The sequence below is a fragment of the Nannospalax galili genome, unplaced genomic scaffold, assembly GCF_000622305.1.
Source record: "Nannospalax galili isolate Female #2095 unplaced genomic scaffold, S.galili_v1.0 scaffold1569, whole genome shotgun sequence".
Taxonomy (NCBI): Eukaryota; Metazoa; Chordata; class Mammalia; order Rodentia; family Spalacidae; genus Nannospalax; species Nannospalax galili.
The window spans coordinates 878242-901376 of NW_008360051.1; the positions used below are offsets into that span (position 1 = coordinate 878242).

Consider the following 23135-nt stretch of genomic DNA (forward strand, 5'->3'; position numbering starts at 1 on the left):
AAACACGTGACCTTCCTAAAACAAAGACCTCTAGATAGGCTGACTAGGTTCACCAGATGGACAAGTAGTGGGGAATGGCTGGGGTGCTGACAACACAGCAGACAGTAGCAGGGATATCAGAGTATAAGGGCTTTAGTCGGGGGAGGGAGGCTATGGGAGGGTGCCATCTGGGAAGTGGATGTAAAGTTGAATAAAATGGTTTGGGAAGTTCTTTGTGGTATATACACACAAAAAAAAATCAACAAATTTTTAAAAATGTATTGTATTTGAGGAGGAAGCATAAAGTTTACATCATGTTGGTTAGTAGAGGTGATGAATATTACCATTGAAATCTCCCTGATGACTTTATAGACATACACAGGTGCCAAGGATCCGAGTGGAAATGACTATGACTAGTAATAATTAGATACATACAGATTAGAAATGCATGCACCAACATGTCCGTGTTAGTAGCGAAACAATGAGTCTTTCTGTAAGAAACAGTATATTTTAGAATGAAATGGAGATCTTTTTTGAGGGTTAAAAACTCATTCAATTTTATGTCTTACAGGGCTTATGCTGAGTTCAGTATTGTATAACTGTATTGATTCAACATCGAAACTAGAAATTTTATAGCCTGTTTTGAAGAATCTGTGTCTTTGCTCTGGAAAATGTTATGGGACATGTTAAAGCTATAATGATATCCTCCTTCTCAAAAAAATAAAAAATAATATTAAAAAATGTAGGAAGCAGCATATCTTGAAATGGAGTTCTTCTTTAAAGGGTAAAAACTCATTCAATTTTATATGTTACAGGGTTTATACTGAGTTCAATATTGTATAACTGTATTAATTCAACTGTGAAACTAAAAATTTACAGCCACTTTTGAAAGAGATGTATCCTTGCTCTGGAGTGTGTTACTGAATATGTTAAAGCTGTAATGAAATGCTTCTTCTAATCATATGGTTAATAATTTTTTTTAATTTAAAAAAATTCTTCAAAGCATAAAAATTTGCTCCTTAATAATTAGTAGATATGAAAAACATTACCATTGAAATCTACCTGATGACTTTATATCCATGCTCAGATGCCAAGGAGCTCAGAAAGTAACCAACTGTGACTAGTAATAATCAGATATATAGAGATTAGAAATGCATGTGCAAACATCTTAGTGTCAATTGCATTAAAAATGAATTTTTCTGTATGAAACTGTGTATTTTAATAATGAAATGGAGATCTTTTTTAAAGGTTAGAACCTCATTTAATTTTATATCTTACAGGGTTTATACTGAGTACACTATTGTATAACTGTATTAATTCAACTGTAAACCTAAAAATGTACAGCCAGTTTTGAAACAGATGCATCTTAGCTCTGGAAATTGTTATTGAATATGTCAACGCTGTTGTCATGAAATGCTCCTTCTAATTATGTGGTTATTAAATAAATAATTTTTAAAAATTCTGCTAAAATTTTAAACATCTCTGACAGGCTTCCATGGGAAGCTTCTGCTAAGCAGATGGAGCTTCCTTTGGAGGTAGAAAAATGAAAGTCTTAGGCCACAGAGCTGTCTATGACCATCGTCTCGGACCTGCCACATGGGCTTTCTTATGTATGCACCTGTTGTTGACTGAGTCTTGACACCTGTCTCCAGACAGAGTAGAGTGTATAAGGGATAGAGGGCCTGAGCCAGCAACTAAAGGGGGACAGTTTCTTTCAGTATAGCCCACATTGACTATGAACTCACTATCATTCTGCCTCAGCTTCTAAGAGCTGGGATTACAGATGTGTACCACCATACCTGGTTTCTAAGAGAACTTTTAGAGTCTGTTTCCTCCTCTGGGAAAAACCATTGCTGAGATTTAATGAAATGCAAGTCTCTGCACAATACCCAGCATACTACCTATCAGGTGTCAAACATTCACAAAGTCTTAGCTGTTATGATTTTACTGTGTCATGCCATGTACACGGTGAAGAACCACCTAGAAGGAATGGGAATTTCGTAACATCTGAATCACGTACTCATTTTTCATTCTCTTCCCACAAAGTATTAACTGGAAATACATGGAAGATGTAAATAAGTCCTGGCTTTTGTAGTCTTAAAGTACTTTTACAATATTGCCTGGATAGCAAGATGCTATTCTCTTACAAGTTGGTATTTATTGATTTGAGAATCTCTTCAGGCTCACTCCACAAGGTAATGTGTAATGAGCTTTTAATTCTATGCACCATAAAGGGGGAAACCAAGCACAGACAGTTTATTTAACCTACGTAGCATGCATGTATCTATATGGCAGAGGTGCCCAATAGGTGGTCTGGGAGCTGGAGGGATGGCTCAGCTATTAAGAACTCTGGCTGCTCTTGCAGAGGACCCAGGCTCAGTTCTCAGCACTCACATGGTGATTAACAACCAACTGCAACTCCAGTTCCAAGGAATCTAAAGTCCCCTTTTGGCCTCCAAGGGCACCAAGCACGCACATGGTACGCATGTATACATGTAGGAAAATCACATACATATAAAATTAAACAAATTTTAAAATGGGGGATCGATTCCTTGTAAGAAGCAAAAGCTTGTAGAATAGTCTCCTCCTTCCTCAAGTGCCTGATGCCTCACAGCCACAAGTTAGAAACGGATGCAGGAGAAGCACACTGGAGCCATGACATTGGCCTGAGAATAAAGTCCTTCAGATAGTGACAGGGTTGACTGATGGTGGAATGAAGGACCACATTGATTCCAAATCAACCTAGTATCCTAATGATGACCTGGAACCTAATCCCTGTGTCTCTCCTGGGCTGTCCTATGTTTGTCCTTTCTGTCCTTCCTGCCGCCTTACCCTTCAACCATGATGAAGTCTTTCAGATAAAACTGAGAGGCCCAGCAGTCAGAGGGTGAAGAAAAAGAACAGTTTGAATCCAATACCAGAGCTCATGTTCATCTTTGTTTTTGAGCCTGAGCTAGCTATGCTGCCCTCAAGGTCTAGATCATTCCTGGGTTCCACTGTGCCCCACAGTGTTGTACTTGTCTATTAGCTTAGCCTCCCATTCAGTGTCCCCAGGAGCACTCTGCAAGACCAAGGTCTCTTGGCTTCAGTTTGGTCTTGCATCTCAGACAGTTTTGCATCTCAGACAGTTTGGTCTTGCATCTCGAGAGGTAGAGGTCTTCAGTTTGGTCTTGCATCTCAGGCAGTTTGGTCTTGCATCTCAGGCAGAGGTCTTCAGTTTGGTCTTACATCTCACAAGAGGAAGAAGGAAGATAGCCACTGGCCTCAGAATATTCCTGTCATAAAAAGCAGCCTGCTTACATTTCCAATCTGGTAGATACATATGTATTGCCAGTAGAGGACAGATATTTAGCTGTAAATTTTCAGAAGCATCAAATAATAAAGGCTACTAAATTAATGTTATCTTTTGTGGCTGAATGAACTCAGGGAGGAAAAATAATAGGAAAAGGTCAGTGCTTTCGTAATTCCCTGCAGCCATAGTTAATAGTTGCTAAAGTCACAGAACATATTCTCTGGTTCTTTTTCTATCCCCGAGACTGTGCCATTGGGAATTACATCACTAATGATTAACTGAAGTGGATGTTCAAGGTAGGGAGGCTGTTTCTATGTTTTTTCCACTCAAACCAAATAACTAGGCATTTTATTCATGTGTGTGGGGGTGTCCTGGTTTCCAGTGGTTGCACACTACAATGTGTAAACACGTATCTCATTCGTTCCCCTTCACCTTTGTTCCTTTTGTGTTTTCAAAGAGAATGACAGTTTTTTAATACCCACACAGAAGTGGGTGGATATAACTGAGCTATCTCATGCATTGAGAATACTGACAAGCTGTTTTTGTGATAAGGAACCAATGTGAGGCAGGGGCCAGGAGAAGGGACAGCCATTATAGCAGCTTTTCAGGGGCTCTGTATACTTGAGAGGGAGAAAGGAAGGACATGATTATTTCTTTTCTCTTCATGGTTTTTGTTCCCATTCTCTCTTTAGACAAAACCTGTTGCATTTGCGGTTCGGACAAATGTCAGCTACAGCGCAGCCCATGAAGATGATGTTCCAGTTCCAAGCATGGCCATCTCATTCGAGGCGAAAGATTTTCTGCATGTTAAGGAAGTAAGGAAAATGAATATTGGTTTCTCTTAGTGTGATTTTTCACCTCGAAATCTCATTTTTTATTTCTTGCTGCTGTGAAACAGCGTTGGGTCTAGCTGTAGTTATATAATGTGCATACTAAACTAGTGGCCCGCAGCCTTTTCTGATGTAAGTAAACATTTTCAGTGTAGAAAGGAGTCAGAGGTTTCTGGCAATAACTTTAGGGCCCCTTGGGCTCTGTGGCCCAGAAACTGGGAACTATTAGGTTAGATGATCCATTTTTATGTGTAACCTGCACTTTGTCTCTTAATGTTTAGCCTTGATTGATTGTATAACTTTTTCTGATGTCTGAAGTTTGAGTCATCTGGGGAAGAGGGTTTTTTGTTTTGTTTTATTTTTTTTGAGATAGAGTTTCACTTTGTAGCCCAGGCCAGCCTGGACTATGCTGTGTAGCCCAGGTTGTCCTTAAGCTTGCAGTGATCCCCTGCTTCAGTGACCTGAGTGTTGGACTTACAGGCATGAACCACCATGCCTGGCTCCTGGGGGAGGGTTTTTATAAGATCTAGAATTCATGACTCACTTCTCTGTTGCAAACATCTGAACTCATAACTTTGGTGCCATTTTCCACCTTAGATGCAGATGTGCCCAGTGGAAAGAGAACAGTAGAAATTGGAGTGAGCAAGGCGAGAAGCAGATACCAGGAAAATTCTATTTTCTATAAGTTCTAGATCCCTCCCTTCCCATTAACAATGACACAATCTGTAAATTGGAAAAACATTATACCGAGTAACAGAAATTCCTCCTACCTGATGACAGTCTGCATGCATATAAGCTCTTTTTGGACCTGTCAGGGGAGGTAGTACAATTGGAGCACTTCCATTCAAGGGGTAAGTCCTAGGGAGCTCATTACAGTTCAGCTGATGAAATGCTAAATGGTGTAAGGGAAAGGTGGTAAAGACTGCCCACCACAGAACCTTCCATTCCAGTAACTCCTGGGTAGAGATGTGAAATACTAGGTGGAAAAGACAACAGTCAGAAACATTTTCAGAAATGATGGTGAATCTAGAATCCCACTTTATAACAGGAAGTCAGACTAATATACAGTTCTCTTGGTGGCTAATACTTTGAGGAGGATCACTCTATTATGGAAATAAAAACCGTGAACATTCTTCTTTGAAGAGTTTGAGAACAGACTTAACTGAGAAAAATGAAATTAGATCGTGAAGCTTCAAGATAAATATTCTACCTGCAAGAGACAAATTGTCAACATCAGCACAAGAAACACCATCTGGGAAGAGAACTGCATAATTATAAAACTGCACAAAGGTACATTTTGCTGACATAAAATAGTCAGGTACATTTCACTATTTATCCCTCAATATGAGTACTTCTCATTAATCTCATTCTACTAGAAAAGAGTGCCACAACACTTACAGGTTCCTAATGGTCTCTTGCTAGTGATGGTTATTAACCTTTGACCCTGAACAGCTAATGACAGAATTCAGCTTGGTTCTAAAGGCAGCACCAGTAAACACAAGGAATCTGAAGTCATCATTTGTGTACTGAGCACACCAAACATACTTCACTCTTGGGTGCTAAGTCCACGAACCTGGCAGCTTCTTGAATTAGGGTAGTTCGAGCATATTTCATTATAAATGCCATATTTCTCTCCAATGAAAATAGTTCATGTAGAAGGAATCAATTCAGAAATTTGAACTTCTGTGCACTAATGTTAATACTTTTGATTTTGTGTTTAGAAATTTAATAATGACTGGTGGATAGGACGACTGGTTAAAGAAGGCTGTGAAATCGGATTTATCCCAAGTCCAGTCAAACTAGAAAACATGAGGCTACAGCATGAACAGAGAGCCAAGCAAGGGAAATTCTACTCCAGGTATGAGGAGAATGTCACCTGCTTCTGTGAAACTTCATATTCTGCGTCATTTGTCCTGCTGTTTCCTGTATTCTGTAATCCTTACTATGCATCGAGCAGACACTGATCTGGTTCACTGATAGCATCACAACAGTGCCTAACAAAACTTCATCCTGGCATCTGAGTTCCATCCCATCTGAGAGAGAATCAAATTAATTATCATCATTAACAAAAACAGCTCAGGTCACAGAGCATCAAGTCTGCCTTCAGCACACAGGAGAATCTGCAGTCCTAATACTGCTGAACATACCCTCACATGTAGCAACCATGGTTATTAGTCCAAGTGTCTGAAGCTGCCGGTATGGCTGGCGAAGTTTCAGAGACAACAGTCTCAGGCCGCAGCTTCTGTGGTCTGTTCATTTTCACCTGAGAATTCAATTTTCAGTTCTATCAACTGTTAGGCACCTGAAAAGATACTAAGTATAAAGCAAGTTAAAATTGTCTTTGCAGATAGCAATCAGATGGGTTATATAATAGGCTGAGTGTGAATACTCCTTCCTAGGAAGCTTAAAGTTGTTAACCCTTCACTGAAACACTAGCATTGTGAATTTCATATTGTACCCCTTGGAGTCAAGTCCAAGAATACATCATGCTTATCTTTGAAGGACATAGTGAAGACTTTTCACCATGTGGATGACTAAGCTTCTATTTTCTCTGGCTTACATCTTGCTTTTTTTATGTAATTATGTAAACTCCTTTGTTGGTGATAATATCTTAATGTTAGCAGGTTTTTCCACCCACTCTCACTAGATGAATGAAACAGGGTAAACCCGTCCACACTGCAGCTGGCATCTGGTCACCATGAAGCTCCCAACAGCTTATCACTTATTCCAGGGAACTAGCTTGCTTTGTCTTATAGCAGTGTACTCTTTCCTTTGGTTTTCTTAACTTTTTTATTTTATTATTTTATTTTATTTTATTTTATTTTATTTTACCCTATCTCTTTACCAAAGCTTTTGCCTAAGGATGTAAAATAACTCTTACTCACTGGTAAGAGTTATTTGCCTTCTAATACTTTGTATATTTCCTGAGGACATAATAAGAGTCTAATGGTATTTGAAAAGTATGTGTATATTCACATATATGCATATATATATATGTTACAGAGACTGAAACAAATAAAAATCAGTAATATTGGAGCAGTTTAAGAACTTGGCAACTGGATAACATTAAAAGTACACATCTGCACTGAACATTTGAACTATTAGCAACATCTATCACAATTTTACACAACGCAGTATTTTTACTATTAAAATTTAGAAATAATGTAAACAAACCCATTCTTGAACTAAAATTAGACTTAGTATTTCAAATAGAATGAAAAAGAAAGATCAGGGCTGGAAAGATAGCTCAGTGGTTAAGAACACGTCCTCTTGCAGAGGACTTGGGTTTGGGTCCCAGCACCTACATCAGATGATTCACAACCACTTATAACCCATTTCCTGGGGATCCAATGCTCTCTTCTTGCCTCTGTACATGGTTCATAGTCAGCCCCCCCACACACACACACATAAAGATTTTACAAAATTAAAAGAAAGGTAAAAGCCTCAGGAAGGAAATGTTTGACCTTAGCAATAAGTGCCCTCAATATAATTGTCAGAAGTGATTATGTAATGTTCTACTTTTTACTCTATATACTATCTTGTGTCTTATTTGATACACAGAAGTATGTAAGAGCCTTAGAGAGAGAGAGAGAGAGAGAGAGAGAGAGAGAGAGAGAGAGAGAGATATGAACGGGTGGTACATAGATGGAGTTTGGAACACTGTGAATTGCATTCTTCTATCACCTCAGTATTTGAAAATGACAGTAGGAGAGAGAGAGAGAGAGAGACACCCTACCTGCTAGTTGTTCAGTAAAGTTCTTAACATTTGTTTTGTGCATCAAAATTCTAGAAGACTGGCTATAAACTTCAACCAGTTAGTAAAGGTGGAACTTTCATTCTCATGCCCACGTTTTACCAGGTTAAAAGTGTCTTTTGAGGTAAGACATGATAGACAAATCTTTCAAGGAGACCTTGTCTCATCTATGATAAAAAGTATTAGGCAGTGCAGCCATCCTGCCCAAACCCCATGACATTCTTATTCTGTTAATATGTTTCTTGCAATATTTATGTGTAGAGGGACCACACACATTCCTATGTACTGGTAAACCACAAATTCTACTATTAACTCCAGAGTTTCTAAGATGTGTATATTCTATCAAACATTAGAATTGGCAATTCAGATTTTTTTTTTAATTTTTTAAGTCGGACACAAGGTATTAGATGTCATTATGGCTTTATTTTATTTTATTTTATTATTTTGGTCTTTTTGAGCCAGTCTCCCTGTACTCACTGTGGAGACCAGACTGGCCTCCATCTCACAGAGATCCATCTGCCTCTGCCTCCCAAGGGCTGGGTTTAAAGGTGTGCACCACTACACCCAGCCATTAAGGCAGTTTTGAATAAAGTGTTTCAATGACTCTCCTATACCAGTTTAGCAGTTTTGATTAATCTTCACAGTAGTCTTAAACTGACCAAGTTTAATCCTCCTCATCTTGATACTGCCTTTTGGTTAAATCATAATGCAAATTGTGTTAAGTTTTTTCTTATGTCTTAAAGGTTAGCAAGTATTGCTGTGTTTTTCTTTTCCAGATTGCTATGAAAGCTGTACTTCAACCTTAAGATCCTAAAAATAGTCAAACTACACCAAAACAGGGTTGGACATAAGAAGGAAACATTTAGTTTAGGTGTTAGCCTTAAGATCCCTAGTCTTTATGAATTCATGTCTGATCCCTAGTCTCTACGAACTCAGCAAGTTCTCAAGGGCAGGAAGGAGGCAAATGTTCAACTACCACACTGCACTATGAGCTATAAACTTCAGTGCTAAGTAAGAAGTAGGATTCCAATGGAAAGCAAAGGAAATTGCTCCTGTCCAGCCACCTGTGCTCTGGCCACAGAACTTAAGGGCTACAGAAATTATCCTAGCTCCCTTCCATTCTCTCGGGGACTTTTAAAAATTAAACCTTGAACTTCAAGACAGAGAATCTTATAAAATTGTTTCAAGTATTCCAGGAGTCTCCATTCAGAAATTACTGTTCGCTTCCTTGTAAGAGATGCACATTTAAAGTACAATAAAAACACACTGAATTATCATATTTATCGAGCAACTGAAATGTTTTAGGATCTGAAGCAAGTGTTGGATTTAATATGGATTTCTGCTTTACTTCAGTAAATCAGGAGGAAACTCTTCATCCAGCTTGGGTGACATAGTACCTAGTTCCAGAAAGTCTACACCACCATCATCTGGTAAGTAGATCAGTGCTGACCACTACACTGAGTTTCATGATTTCCAGGTCTTCTGTCGTTGTGTGGAGCGAGCGAGCGAGCGAGCGAGCGAGATAGATAGATAGATAGATAGATAGATAGATAGATAGATAGATAGATAGATAGATCGATGGTAGATAGATAGATGATAGATAGATAGATAGATAGATGAGATAGATAGATAGATAGATGATAGAGAGATAGATAGATAGATAGATAGATAGATAGATAGATAGATGATAGATAGATAGATAGATTTTTTTTATTATTCAATCCTACAAATGTGAAAATGTATCAGAAATAAAAATGCACCCTTGAAGTTAAGAACACTATGGGAAGTATTTTGTTTTTTGTTCTTGCTTGTTTGTTTGTTTGTTTCCTGGCCTTGAGAAACTGAAAAGGAAGTTTACTAATGTGTTTACTCTAAGTTGTTATAAAAATGATAAATGTAATTTAATTGCTGATCCCTAGTCTCTATGATAACATGTTGTCAAGGGCAAGAAGAGTCAAACATTCACCAACTACCACACTGTACTATGAGGTATAACCTTCAGTGCTAATTAAGAGGAGAAGTAGGATTCCAACTATAGAACAGTGAGACAGAGAAGTGCAGACGGCGTGCCCTAAGAGACACCCAACACGGTTTGGGAAAGATGGAGACATGCAGAGAAATTTTAAAGCAAAAAACCCTGAAAATACTTAAGGAGGAGTGACTGTTTTTTCTGTTTTCTTTCCCCAAAGCAATGGTTCATTTTTAAGGTTGCCAGACAAGGGACAGCAAGTTAAGTATGAGTTTTAGGTAGATAAATTTTAGTATCTACTATAAAGTAATAGTAATAGTATCTATACTATTTAGTATCTATAAGTGTAAATTTAATATGTATAATATAAATATATTTAGTATAAACACAACTAAATACAAATCTGAATTTTAAGTAAACACAAATAGTTTAGTGTACTAAAATTTATGAGGCAACACTAAATTTATCTACAATGTATTTTACTATATTTTAATAAATTTGGCAGCTCTACATTATGTGTAGAAATTAAAGTTCTATACCTACGTCCCCATTTTGACAGCTTTTACCAAGTAAACACTTTGCAAAAACTATGGAATTTTTTAAGTGAGCAAAATCTGGTCACAGAAGGAAATAAGTTGGTTTAGAATGCATGTTGGTTGTAAAAACACTGACCACACAACTTGCAGCATTCTTAAGCCACCAGATAGTATGCTTAAAATGAAAATTGAAGCCCTTGTAGCACTAATGTGAAGCTTAAGCCTTCCCTTGACCAAGGCAGAGTGAGGGTTGCCCAGATGCACGCTAATCATTTAGTGAAATAATGAGACGTGCAGGCATGCCGGAGAATAAATTAGTGTACATGTAAGGTAAGATTTCATTTTGTAGTCATATTGTTACTAAAAATAAGGGTCCATAAGGATTTTAACATAATGAAATAAAGATGACTTAAAAACTTCACAAGGGTTTTAAACAGACATAGGACTTTGGAGTAACTTTCCTGAATACCAAGAATAGAGAATACTTGTGACTGACTGACCTGAAGATAGTACCAGATGTAAACGCACTGTGGGGACATCTGGACTCAGATGACTTTCATATTGATAGTTGAATGGATCTAAGGGAAATCATCAGAAAATCCTAGAGAAAATTCTCCCAGTCCACTTCCAAGGACAACTAACTGGTCTTCCTGTCAACTGTGGACTGGCCTGCAAGTGGAACTTTGTTTCCCAGAGGTCCTATCGATAATTCACCAGACTCATTGCCGGAAAAAGGAATAATTTTAAGTTCCATCTAACTAATGGTGTAGTAGCAAGTTGCACAGCATGTACCACATACCTATGCACATGCACATACACCTCATCTCTGAACTTAGCTTCACTTGACCCAAGCTCTAAGATTAAGCTAAAATATTATTTCAAAAAATATGTTCCCCAAGGTTCTCTATATAAATATTGAAACAGGCAAATGAAAATGAAGCCCAAAGTATTTTAATATATGTGAAAGTGCTTTTCTTTCCAAATAAATACCATTTGCTAAGGTATGGAAATACAAATGTGTCCTGAAAGTGACATTGTAGAGTTCTGTGTTTCAGATGAACCCAGACACTTTTAGACTTAAATTAAGCAGAAGTCATACCTACTAAGCAGGAAAGGGATTTTGACCCCTTGGTATTGAGGTACAGGTGGTTCTCCATCCTGAACTCAGTGTGGGCAGACTATGTCTCAGCTGCATCGCTGCTAAGTATGGATGCATTCCCATGCATGTATGGATTTCCAGTCTTCCTTTTAAAGGTGTTGACACAGCAGATGAGATTCAATGGGTAAATCCTAAAAATACAATTCAGAAATATCACTGTCCTGGAGGCCCGTCTATTCTAGTGTCTGACTGGGTATCTAGCCTCAATTTCAATGAAGTTCTTGGAGGGGACTGGCCCTTGATTATGGCTTTCATAAGCCTAGAAAAAGGAAAAAATAGAGTATATGGGACTATACCATGGAAGGGAGACAGCTTTGAGGCTGGTTAAGACCTGCTATGGAAAGAATGGAATAGTATCCTGGAGCTTCTCTTTCATGTCCAGAAGTTGCCAATGGTATGCTTAACTTCTTGGGAGTCCAGGAAGATCATTTCATAAGACTTGCTTTCACATTCTTCTCAGGCTAATGTCACTCCAGGGATCTCATAAAAAAAAAAAAAAAAAAAAAAAAACATTGCAACACTAGCAAAGGTACAGTCATGATATGAGGAAGAAGGAGAGGAAATGGGGAGAGATGTATAAAACCAGTATCTATTCTCTTGAAAGCTTATGAAATGCAGAAGTATTTATACACATGGACAAGAAGTCATGAGTTAAGATTAGTTTTACTGTTAGTTGTTTAGAATATTGAAGATAATCCTAGTGTGCTATGTAAGTCCAGGTTGGTCCGAACCCCTTCAAGTTTTATGATGTTTCTCTGCACACCAAGCTCTAACCCTCTTAACTCATTCATATGCATAAACAGAATAAAAAGAAAGCTTTCCCCTAAATTCCTAGCGTCATTACCTAGCATCACTACCTTCACTCAATGAAGACAAACCAAAACACCCATACCTTAGTTATTACACAATCCAGAGCTGGTATTTGCAACATTGTGCAAATAAACCAGGTACTCACTCCATCATGGGTTTCTGACTAATCAAATGATAAAGAATTAAATATGAAATCCTAGTTTTCTAAAGGATGAATCCCCTAATATCATAACAACTGCAAGACTGAAAAATAATGTGCTGCTAGACAAAGGATCTCATGTCCTTTGAAAAAGTCAGAAGAGCCTGCTGTAAGCACAGCTCAGCTCACATATGACAGGGAGTGGTGGCGAGCCACAGCACCAAGCTGGTACTCTAAGGGGTAGTATGTTCCTTGAATTAGAATGCATTGTGGTTTCTGTTGGAGTTAACATGTTTAGTGTGATGCTTTCCTAGAGGGAGTACCTTTGGTTATGCTTAATCTCAACTATAAAGTTAAGTACCTAGAAAGCTCAGTTCCCACATCCTTCTGAACCCTGACCCCAAGGATGTGAGCCCATGGGGAAGAAGAAAGAACTGAAAAAGTGCGCTCAGACTGAGAAAGGGGTCTCATCTGCAAGGCATGTGGTAGAAGGACAAGGGTGGCTCAGAACACATCCCTACACTCGATGGTTCAGCTTTTACATCTTAAAAAACAAGAGGGTTGAGTTGATCTTTGAAAATTTCATGTGGAATCATTTTAGAAACTTGAAAATGATGTTACGCATTTGCTTACATTTACCACTTTTAGAGCTATAATTTCAGGTAAAAGGATTTCTGAAATGAAAACATGTCAAGCAAACAATCTGGACCCTTCACTTTACGCATGAGGAACCGGAGGCATGTTCTCTCGGATCTTTGTGCCCTCCATACAACCTCTGTTCACCTTATGCAGAGGACCTAGCAGTCCTCAGAAATCTAATTTTGTTAGAAAGATCTCATTGATCCCCTGTTTCCCACTAGCCTGAGAGAATGCACCTACCATCTTGAGACCACCCGAATCCTGTTCATCCTGGAACCTTCTAAAGAATCATTTACCTGTGTATGACTTCTTTGTGTTGCCTGAATTGAGGGTTTTCTATTCTCTTTTCCCTTAAAGGTCTGTTGTAATTTTAGAGATTCTTTTCACATGGTTCTTCTTTTTTCATATAAAATCGGGCAAAATGAGAAATCTGAAGTCTGCTGTATGGTTTGCAATGCTGTCTTTTATCTAAAACAGCTCGCGACATTGTACTAAGTGAAGCCAAATATTCTGTACCATATGTTTATAGAGCTGATAATGGAGACTATCAACATTGGCGACAAATTTAAAAGGGCTCTTTAAAAATACTCATGAGCTCTTGCATGAAACTGATTTGCATAAGCAAACAGATATAATAAGCAAGGATAGCTTTCAGTTTTGTTAGCTTTGAACGCATTGCATTCTTAAGGTGTACCTTTAAATTTTACTCCGTGTAATGTGCTGAGTGCTCATGAAAGATCTTTTACGGTGGTTAGTCTATTTGTTTTCACTTTATTTTCTTTATAACCTGTTTCTCCTTTCCTGCCCGCCTGATGATTTTTGAATTGTTTGTCTGTATATAGCTATAGATATAGATGCTACTGGCTTAGATGCAGAAGAAAATGATATTCCAGCAAACCACCGCTCCCCTAAACCCAGTGCAAACAGTGTAACGTCACCCCACTCCAAAGAGAAAAGAATGCCCTTCTTTAAGAAGGTAACGCGGACTCCCCAGCTCCCGTTGTCCACCTGCTCAACTGCGCTGCGTCACATCTCTAGTCCTGTTGACTGTCTGCGTCCTTTGACAAGCCAATAACATGCATGCTCTGTTATTCTTTGTTTCTTTTCCATGCTGCTATAGCTAAGCAGAAGCAGAGATCGGTAAGTTGACATGACACATGCCATGTTTATCCTGCCTCTGGCATCATTAGCATCAGTTCCCACAGTTTTAGTAAGTACAGTCATCCCTGTCCTAAGAAAGCCCATCAACAGCTAATTGAGTCCATGCATTCAAGCCAACTAAATTCAGTGAGTGACCTGTGAAAACACCATTACAGTACTTATCCTTTTTGATGGAATACTATCTACCACCAAGGAATCTGTTGAAACATTCAGACTGTCCAACACTGACAACTCCATACAATGCACCTCAATTGTGCATGCTTATACTGTCTGTCTTTGTTTCTTTCTTTTTGCCAGATATTTAACTTTTAATCAAGCATATTAAAGCAGTTACTAGATTCTGATTTATGATATCCAGATACATAGCTTGTACTAAAAAAAGATTATTCAATTTTTAATTTAGTCAGTATTTAAACTTCTAATCCACTAGGTGCAAAATCTACAGATGAACAAGACCAGTGGAAAACTGCAGGCTTGTTTTGGCGGTTTACTGTGAGTTTTTCCTATTGTCATATATAAATACTCTCCCAATGTTCTTGCCTTCTTCATCAGTCAGATTTCAGCATCTCACCTGTTGGACAATGGGGCTGATGGCCTTATGTAGAGCCTTTGCCATTGGCCAACCAAGATGCTACACACTGATGGTGTACCCTGACTGGAAACTCCAGGGGGTTCCTGAGCCCTCTAGAGCAGACAACTTGTTTCCTCTCAGCATGTTTCACAACCTTGTAGCTCTATTTTTAAAGGACCCCCACACACAAACTTCCATGTTCCCCCCTCTCTGCCGTAACACATTCCACAGTGACTATGCTGATGTTTAGACTTACAGTTCCTATGTCACTGTGTCACCAGGTCCTGCACAACCGTGGGTATATTTTAATTCATATATACAAAGCAAAATCTATTCTGCTTAAGTTCAAAAATTAATTGTTAAAGTCTTCCCTCTGCAAATAACCAGTCTGCTCTCTGGAAGGTCATTTATAAATTGTCAGACGTTGAAGCATAAACTTTTTAAAAAATAAGTTTGCATTAAGAAGAGAATTCCAGGCAGCATTTTAGACACCTGGATTTTTGTGTTAACACAGAAAGCCCCAACTTGATGTCCTCCACAGCAGTGGGCCACCTCTCTGGGCAGATCTTGTTATAACAGCTGAAGCTCGCAGGCAGGTGACCGACGGTGTCCGCGATGCAGAAGTTTAGAAAGTCAGCACTGCTCAGCCACTCTGGACTTCACAGAACAGCATCGGTCAGACCAGTAGTCCAAGAGAGTGCCTTGCAGTTCACTAGCCTGTAAATGCCAAAAATTTAAGCATTTTCATCATAATTTTCCCTCTAAAAGAATTGACTCAAAACAAACTTAGCAGGAAAGGACAGAAAAAAACACTGTCATTAGTAATAGGGCCCAAAGTACCAATATTCCATCAAATAAGGTAATTTCTGTTGTTAGCCCTGTTGACGGAGAAGCTGATTGGTTAGCAGCATGACTGACCCTCTGCTAGCTGGCACTCACAGACTGAAGGAATCAAAACCTCTCCAGTACTGGGCCACTTGTTACTTAAAGACTTGAAATAAAATTTCTTAATAGCTGTTACTAAAATGCATGCAATTTATATTCCTATTACTAATGGTGGGAAAGGTATTTTTCTATTGCATAGACATAAGGACGTGGCTTCCAGATGTTTTCAATACAATCCCAGGTGGTATAAAGTGCAGCCTTTTAATAAATATGCTTATGATGCCTTCGGCACTGGTGATCATTCTTCTTATGTTCCTAATTCTGTGGTAAACAATGTAGAGTTCAGAGAAAGAAAGAGGCAGCCTGCGAGTCAAGTTGGCGCTAAGACTGTCTTCTGTGTCTTAGATTGCTTCTAGAACGCTGCTTGTCTGGCCTCTGTGCTGTCACTGTACTGTGTTTGTCTTGGTTATTTTTTAAAATTTCATTCAAAATGTATTTTGTCTTTATTGTGTCTACTGAAATTAAGTTTTGAGTGCTAGGGGAACTTTTAAGCAGTAAAAAGTGACAGCCCAGTCACAGAAATATTTTCCCATTTTGACTACATGGTCTACAACTGCTGGTGAAATCCCAGATGGAAGCTTTTGGATTTGATGTGCTTTTAAACAGTTCCCATGACCAACAGAAACCCATATAAAGCCAGGAAGTTTGTGACGTGCAATTTTAAGCAACAATTGTGCTTTTTATTGACAGGATGATACAAATATTACATTCACACTTCCATGTTAGTTTATCAGATTCCTAAAATAGTATAAAGAACATTTTTCTTCTGGTGCATGTGATGATCAAATTACATTTTTCAGATGCTCCTTAAGGGAGACAGTTCCTTACAGAGCACAGGAGTCAAAAGAGCAAAAGATTTGCTCATCCAGTGTCCAATGCTGTTCACTGCTATTCTTTTGCATTAAGAAAAGGTCATTTCTGGATCCTTTTATTATTGTCTGTTACCAAAAGAGGTAATTTTAATAGAAGCAAGCAAAGTATGTTATCTAAATTTTGAAATACTTTATTTGAAGCGATTAGGCTGAAAAATGGTGTTAGTCTTAGAAACTGCAGTAAAAATTTGCTTATTTCCTTATTTAAAAAAAAGGTTGCAGAAGGTACAAATTAGTTATGGACAGAATCCTACCTAAAGTTTATGTTTCAGAAGCACATTAGATATGCAAGTTTGTAATGAACACTTTGAGTCCATTGAAGCATTACACATTATTCACTTTCCTTCAAGACACATACACCTGAAACTTTATTAAATGCCAACATATAGAAATAAAAGATCCTAAAACATTAATTAGGAAGCTCTAACCAGTGATCGCAGTTCCTGTTTTTACAATAAGCACACATGACAGTTTCTACTCTTTCATAATTTAAATGGAATTCCAAGTATTTGGTGGTGAGAGTCACAGTGTTTGGAGATTAGGTTTTATGAAGGTAAGACAAACATCTAAGACGCAAAGGTAATAAGATCTTGCTCTCTTCCATAATTACCGTGATCCTCGCTGCTCTGATCCTTTCAACTCTTCAGAAAACTCAAATGCACCTGAACAGCAAAGCTGATTTCCAGTCAAGCTGGAAGTGCCTCTTCTACACGAGGCTTGCTTCTGCTTGCTCTCCCAACTACGTTTGTGTTCTGCTTTCAGAACTGATAGAGCAATAGCATTTCACGACAACAGCATGGAAACTACAGACCATTCAGTAACTCAAAGCCTTTAGGAGAATAAATCTACCGGCCTTTCATTGGACTTATTTAGAAAAGAGGCAATTATTTAAAAAAAAAAAATTAAATACCTGAAAATCCAGTGCCTTATAGATTAGATTTTAGGAAAGATGTATGCATAAAATATTTGAGTTCCCCTGCCTGTGAGAGGCCTGAATGCGTCTTCTTTCTCTGCAGACAGAGCACACGCCTCCTTATGATGTAGTACCGTCCATGCGACCGGTGGTCCTAGTGGGCCCTTCTCTGAAGGGGTACGAGGTGAGTAGCTGCCCTGTATAGCACACTTGGCCCTTTGCCTGCTGAGTGCATTATGACTATGCCTGCACTTCAGAGTCTTGAATTTGAATTTGAGCTCTTAGCAGCCAAACCTGTTGTTTCCAGGCTGTAGTGCATGGTAGTATATGTTGCTTAGTGTTTTGATTTCCTGGAGGTTGCCTTGGCAAGTCCTGCCAGCTACAACTTTCGATGTCCAGGAAACAGTATCAAATGGAGAATGACTGCAAGTCCTTGCGATGACCTGTAATGTCACTGAAACCGAAGTTCAGAGAAATTTTCTCTTTTTGTCATTTTGTTAGAGCTTAGAAACAGAAAATATGGTAACCTCACATTTTTAAGTGTTATTAAAAGAAGTAAAATTGGTTACCACGGTTAGTGACAACTTTATCCTAAGATTTTTATCATATGTTATTTTGTTACTGCTCAATTACAGGTCACAGACATGATGCAAAAAGCACTGTTCGATTTTTTAAAACACAGATTTGAAGGGCGGTAAGTACTGGCTTTGTGTGTTTTGTCTTGAGGATGGCTAAACCCTGTGGTGTGCTTACGTGAGCCCAAGAGGAAACAACTTCCTGATGTCTCTATGATAGGAAGTGAGTTTCATTCAGTTCAAGCAGATCAATATTTGTGTGGCACATCCTCATCCCAGGACCCTCTAGTTCCTACACCTGCACCTACCTACAAACTGAACTTGTCCCCACCTCTGCTGACCGGTCCACCCTCTATTCATGACCCACTGGCTCCTTAACATTGCCCAGATATAAGTACGCCCTCCCACTTGCTTTCCCACCACCTTGTTTTCTTTCTCCATAGACTTTTCACCATCTCTTCTCAAAGAACTTTCCCCCCAGTGAACTTGCATTCCTAATAGGCAAGCTGGCTTGTAGTCTTAAGAAAACAGGCAGGCTGGGTGTGTTGGCACATGCCTGTAAACCTAGCACTAGACTGAGGCAGTGCAAAGCCAGGCTAGGTCTCTTAGACAGATTCTGTCTGGGGAAGTCGAGGCCAGTAGCTCCCCACACGTGCGCTCATCTCCACTTCCTGTTTGCCTGAACGGTCTACATTTCCCCTTCACATGGTGTCTTCAGCAATGGCAAACACTTCACAACTACCTGGGCCCAGAGTCCCATTCCTCATTTCTGTCCTACTCAAACTACCCAGGCACGCATCTCACCATCCTTCCCCTCTCTTCATGGACATTTATTTCCCGTTTAATGGAAGATAAAGTCATTTCTCCTCACACTTGAGCCAACACTCCCTTCCAGCCATCTCACCTTTCTCCTTTTCTTTATAGCAAACTCACTGAGTTCTACACACTGTCCTTGTTCTCTCCTGTTCGTTCACATCTACTTGAGTTACACTTTCCTTGCTACTGAATTCCTTGAGTGTTCCAGACAGCAGGATCCAAGTCCCTCTGGTAGGAACACTTTTCTCTCACATATTCTCCTGGTAATTCGTGTGCATGTGTGAGCTCACTCCTTCCTCTGATTTTTTCGTCATCTTTTTTGTACGACTTTTCTGTTTTCATTCTCCAATAACTAGGGCACGGTTTTTCAATGTTTTGTGAGATCTGGGCTCCTACTAGTCAGTATGAACAATGAACAGTTTGGGGCCAAGTCACTGCTGAACATTCTTTGCTAGAGAAATGCAGACATGTTAGAACCACTGTCTACCTCTGATCCTTTCAACTCTTCAGAAAACTCAAATGCACCTGAACAGCAAAGCTGATTTCCAGTCAAGCTGGAAGTGCCTCTTCTACACGAGGCTTGCTTCTGCTTGCTCTCCCAACTACGTTTGTGTTCTGCTTTCAGAACTGATAGAGCAATAGCATTTCACGACAACAGCATGGAAACTACAGACCATTCAGTAACTCAAAGCCTTTAGGAGAATAAATCTACCGGCCTTTCATTGGACTTATTTAGAAAAGAGGCAATTATTTAAAAAAAAAAAATTAAATACCTGAAAATCCAGTGCCTTATAGATTAGATTTTAGGAAAGATGTATGCATAAAATATTTGAGTTCCCCTGCCTGTGAGAGGCCTGAATGCGTCTTCTTTCTCTGCAGACAGAGCACACGCCTCCTTATGATGTAGTACCGTCCATGCGACCGGTGGTCCTAGTGGGCCCTTCTCTGAAGGGGTACGAGGTGAGTAGCTGCCCTGTATAGCACACTTGGCCCTTTGCCTGCTGAGTGCATTATGACTATGCCTGCACTTCAGAGTCTTGAATTTGAATTTGAGCTCTTAGCAGCCAAACCTGTTGTTTCCAGGCTGTAGTGCATGGTAGTATATGTTGCTTAGTGTTTTGATTTCCTGGAGGTTGCCTTGGCAAGTCCTGCCAGCTACAACTTTCGATGTCCAGGAAACAGTATCAAATGGAGAATGACTGCAAGTCCTTGCGATGACCTGTAATGTCACTGAAACCGAAGTTCAGAGAAATTTTCTCTTTTTGTCATTTTGTTAGAGCTTAGAAACAGAAAATATGGTAACCTCACATTTTTAAGTGTTATTAAAAGAAGTAAAATTGGTTACCACGGTTAGTGACAACTTTATCCTAAGATTTTTATCATATGTTATTTTGTTACTGCTCAATTACAGGTCACAGACATGATGCAAAAAGCACTGTTCGATTTTTTAAAACACAGATTTGAAGGGCGGTAAGTACTGGCTTTGTGTGTTTTGTCTTGAGGATGGCTAAACCCTGTGGTGTGCTTACGTGAGCCCAAGAGGAAACAACTTCCTGATGTCTCTATGATAGGAAGTGAGTTTCATTCAGTTCAAGCAGATCAATATTTGTGTGGCACATCCTCATCCCAGGACCCTCTAGTTCCTACACCTGCACCTACCTACAAACTGAACTTGTCCCCACCTCTGCTGACCGGTCCACCCTCTATTCATGACCCACTGGCTCCTTAACATTGCCCAGATATAAGTACGCCCTCCCACTTGCTTTCCCACCACCTTGTTTTCTTTCTCCATAGACTTTTCACCATCTCTTCTCAAAGAACTTTCCCCCCAGTGAACTTGCATTCCTAATAGGCAAGCTGGCTTGTAGTCTTAAGAAAACAGGCAGGCTGGGTGTGTTGGCACATGCCTGTAAACCTAGCACTAGACTGAGGCAGTGCAAAGCCAGGCTAGGTCTCTTAGACAGATTCTGTCTGGGGAAGTCGAGGCCAGTAGCTCCCCACACGTGCGCTCATCTCCACTTCCTGTTTGCCTGAACGGTCTACATTTCCCCTTCACATGGTGTCTTCAGCAATGGCAAACACTTCACAACTACCTGGGCCCAGAGTCCCATTCCTCATTTCTGTCCTACTCAAACTACCCAGGCACGCATCTCACCATCCTTCCCCTCTCTTCATGGACATTTATTTCCCGTTTAATGGAAGATAAAGTCATTTCTCCTCACACTTGAGCCAACACTCCCTTCCAGCCATCTCACCTTTCTCCTTTTCTTTATAGCAAACTCACTGAGTTCTACACACTGTCCTTGTTCTCTCCTGTTCGTTCACATCTACTTGAGTTACACTTTCCTTGCTACTGAATTCCTTGAGTGTTCCAGACAGCAGGATCCAAGTCCCTCTGGTAGGAACACTTTTCTCTCACATATTCTCCTGGTAATTCGTGTGCATGTGTGAGCTCACTCCTTCCTCTGATTTTTTCGTCATCTTTTTTGTACGACTTTTCTGTTTTCATTCTCCAATAACTAGGGCACGGTTTTTCAATGTTTTGTGAGATCTGGGCTCCTACTAGTCAGTATGAACAATGAACAGTTTGGGGCCAAGTCACTGCTGAACATTCTTTGCTAGAGAAATGCAGACATGTTAGAACCACTGTCTACACCTATGAAGAGCTCATATGTAAATCTTAAGTTGAAACTTATTTAGGCTGGGCGGGTGCACGCCTTTAATCCCAGAACTTGGGGGGCAGAGGCAGGTGAATCTCTGTGAGTTCCAGGCCAGCTGTGGCTACATAGTGAGATCCTGGCTCAAAAGGACAAAAAAAAAAAAAAAAAAAAAAAAAAAAAAAAAAAAAAAACAAGGAAAGCCTGGTTTATTAAACTAGAATACAAATGAAAGAGTATCTCAGCAGGTGTGTATGCACGCCATGCAGGTAGCATAGAGAGGAGCAGAAACACGGATTTAGGGATGTTCCCAGCTGGTAACGGATTTTAACTGGCACTAAGACCTCACTAACTGAATCAGGAGGAGGAAGAGGAGGGCATGACCAGTAATGGGCATAAAGTGAATGAAGACATCAAGGTATAACATAGCATGCTGTGGAAGGCCAGCCAACTAGAAAATTCCAAGAACCTTTACTGGGAATTATTGCTAATAGCCAGCAGCCAGATCTAGAAAGTCCTGCCAATGGCTTTCTCAATCCTTTCCCTCCCGCCTCAACTTAAAGATAGGGACTCTGGTTTCATGAAGGGTGAAGGTCAACAAAATGGTCCAAGTCTTCTGGAAAAGTGAGGAAGTGGATGAAAAAGAGCACAATTTTGTGTAGGGAGTGATAGGAACCAGTGGGTTATAAACTGAGGATGGGACGAAGGGTCTCCAGGGGAGGCCAAGTTCAGCATGTGGACACTGTACAGGAACTACAGGATCCCAGTCTAGGGTACACCACACAAACATGACTTAGAGCTGCTGATTCAGACTGAACTGAATAAAACCTATCTCCTGTCATCATAGAGATGCAAGAAAGCAAGTATATCCCTTGAAAGGCAGATTTGTATCAAAGAATCCATGGGTAGCACCACAAACACGAGGCCTACTCCTAACATGTCAAAGACATGATAGGACTCCAGAATGTAAAACCTGAAGATTTCGACTAAGCCTAGATTATAGGGAGCTGGGAAGCCAGGGCTAGTGTAAATGTCTGTATTTCCAACACGACAAATCTGTTCACTCACCACACTGTTCTTTCTCTGTGCTAAGAATATAAGTTGATAGCATCTGTAAGTCTCAGTGTTCTTTCAGATTTCTAATATAGTGTTTTACAGACCATACCTATCCCTAATTCATGCAATCATTTCTGACTTATATTGACTTCTGACACAGGTAGGGAAGGAAACTTTCACAGCAAAACTAATATGTAAAGTGATCCAGCAAAAGACTGAAAGGATTAGAAAGAGGGAAAGAGAAGGTATGTTTCAAGATACAAAAGACTTTATATTAAAGATCTACCTAACCAATGTTCCTAATTAGATTATTTTGTTTCATAACTTTATAATTTTTTTTAGTTTATACCAGGAAATATAGCCTTTGGCTAAAGATTATTAGGTACTTTCCAAATATAAAAGACATGCTTTGAACTTGCCCAACTTAACTTTTCTTTGTTCCTGGCTTTGTCATTTATCACA

At 39.4% G+C, this 23135-nt stretch overlaps 2 protein-coding genes across 18 annotated transcripts in view; both read left to right on the top strand.

The window, feature by feature from the left end:
* The window catches only part of Cacnb2 (calcium voltage-gated channel auxiliary subunit beta 2), a 433641-nt gene that overhangs the window by 398201 nt on the left and 12305 nt on the right, over nt 1-23135 (top strand). For 8 of the 17 annotated variants that reach the window (XM_008824113.3, XM_017795854.2, XM_008824114.2 and 5 more), the window contains 6 exons: nt 3964-4086; nt 5823-5959; nt 9209-9285; nt 13950-14083; nt 17673-17753; nt 18205-18263. In XM_008824113.3, coding sequence (XP_008822335.1) covers nt 3964-4086; nt 5823-5959; nt 9209-9285; nt 13950-14083; nt 17673-17753; nt 18205-18263 — 611 coding nt within the window. Of the gene's footprint in view, nt 1-3963; nt 4087-5822; nt 5960-9208; nt 9286-13949; nt 14084-14227; nt 14248-14698; nt 14761-17672; nt 17754-18204; nt 18264-23135 lie in introns of all 17 variants that reach the window. The other 9 variants (XM_008824116.3, XM_017795855.2, XM_008824121.2 and 6 more) reach the window with 2 other exon arrangements.
* LOC103726513 (voltage-dependent L-type calcium channel subunit beta-3) lies at nt 19731-21332 on the top strand. Its single transcript, XM_008824112.3, has 3 exons — nt 19731-19920; nt 20372-20430; nt 21236-21332. Exons 1-3 carry the CDS (start codon nt 19819-19821, stop codon nt 21315-21317), a joined length of 243 nt encoding a protein of 80 aa, XP_008822334.1. The 5' UTR covers nt 19731-19818; the 3' UTR covers nt 21318-21332.

Excerpts from the sequence above, each read along its gene's own strand:
- LOC103726513 (XM_008824112.3), top strand. The coding sequence starts at position 19,819 with ATGCGTCTTCTTTCTCTGCAGACAGAGCACACGCCTCCTTATGATGTA. Across the intron at positions 19,921-20,371 it reads CTTCTCTGAAGGGGTACGAG|GTCACAGACATGATGCAAAA; the intron begins GTGAGTAGCTGC and ends GCTCAATTACAG. Across the intron at positions 20,431-21,235 it reads AAACACAGATTTGAAGGGCG|CAAACTCACTGAGTTCTACA; the intron begins GTAAGTACTGGC and ends TTTTCTTTATAG.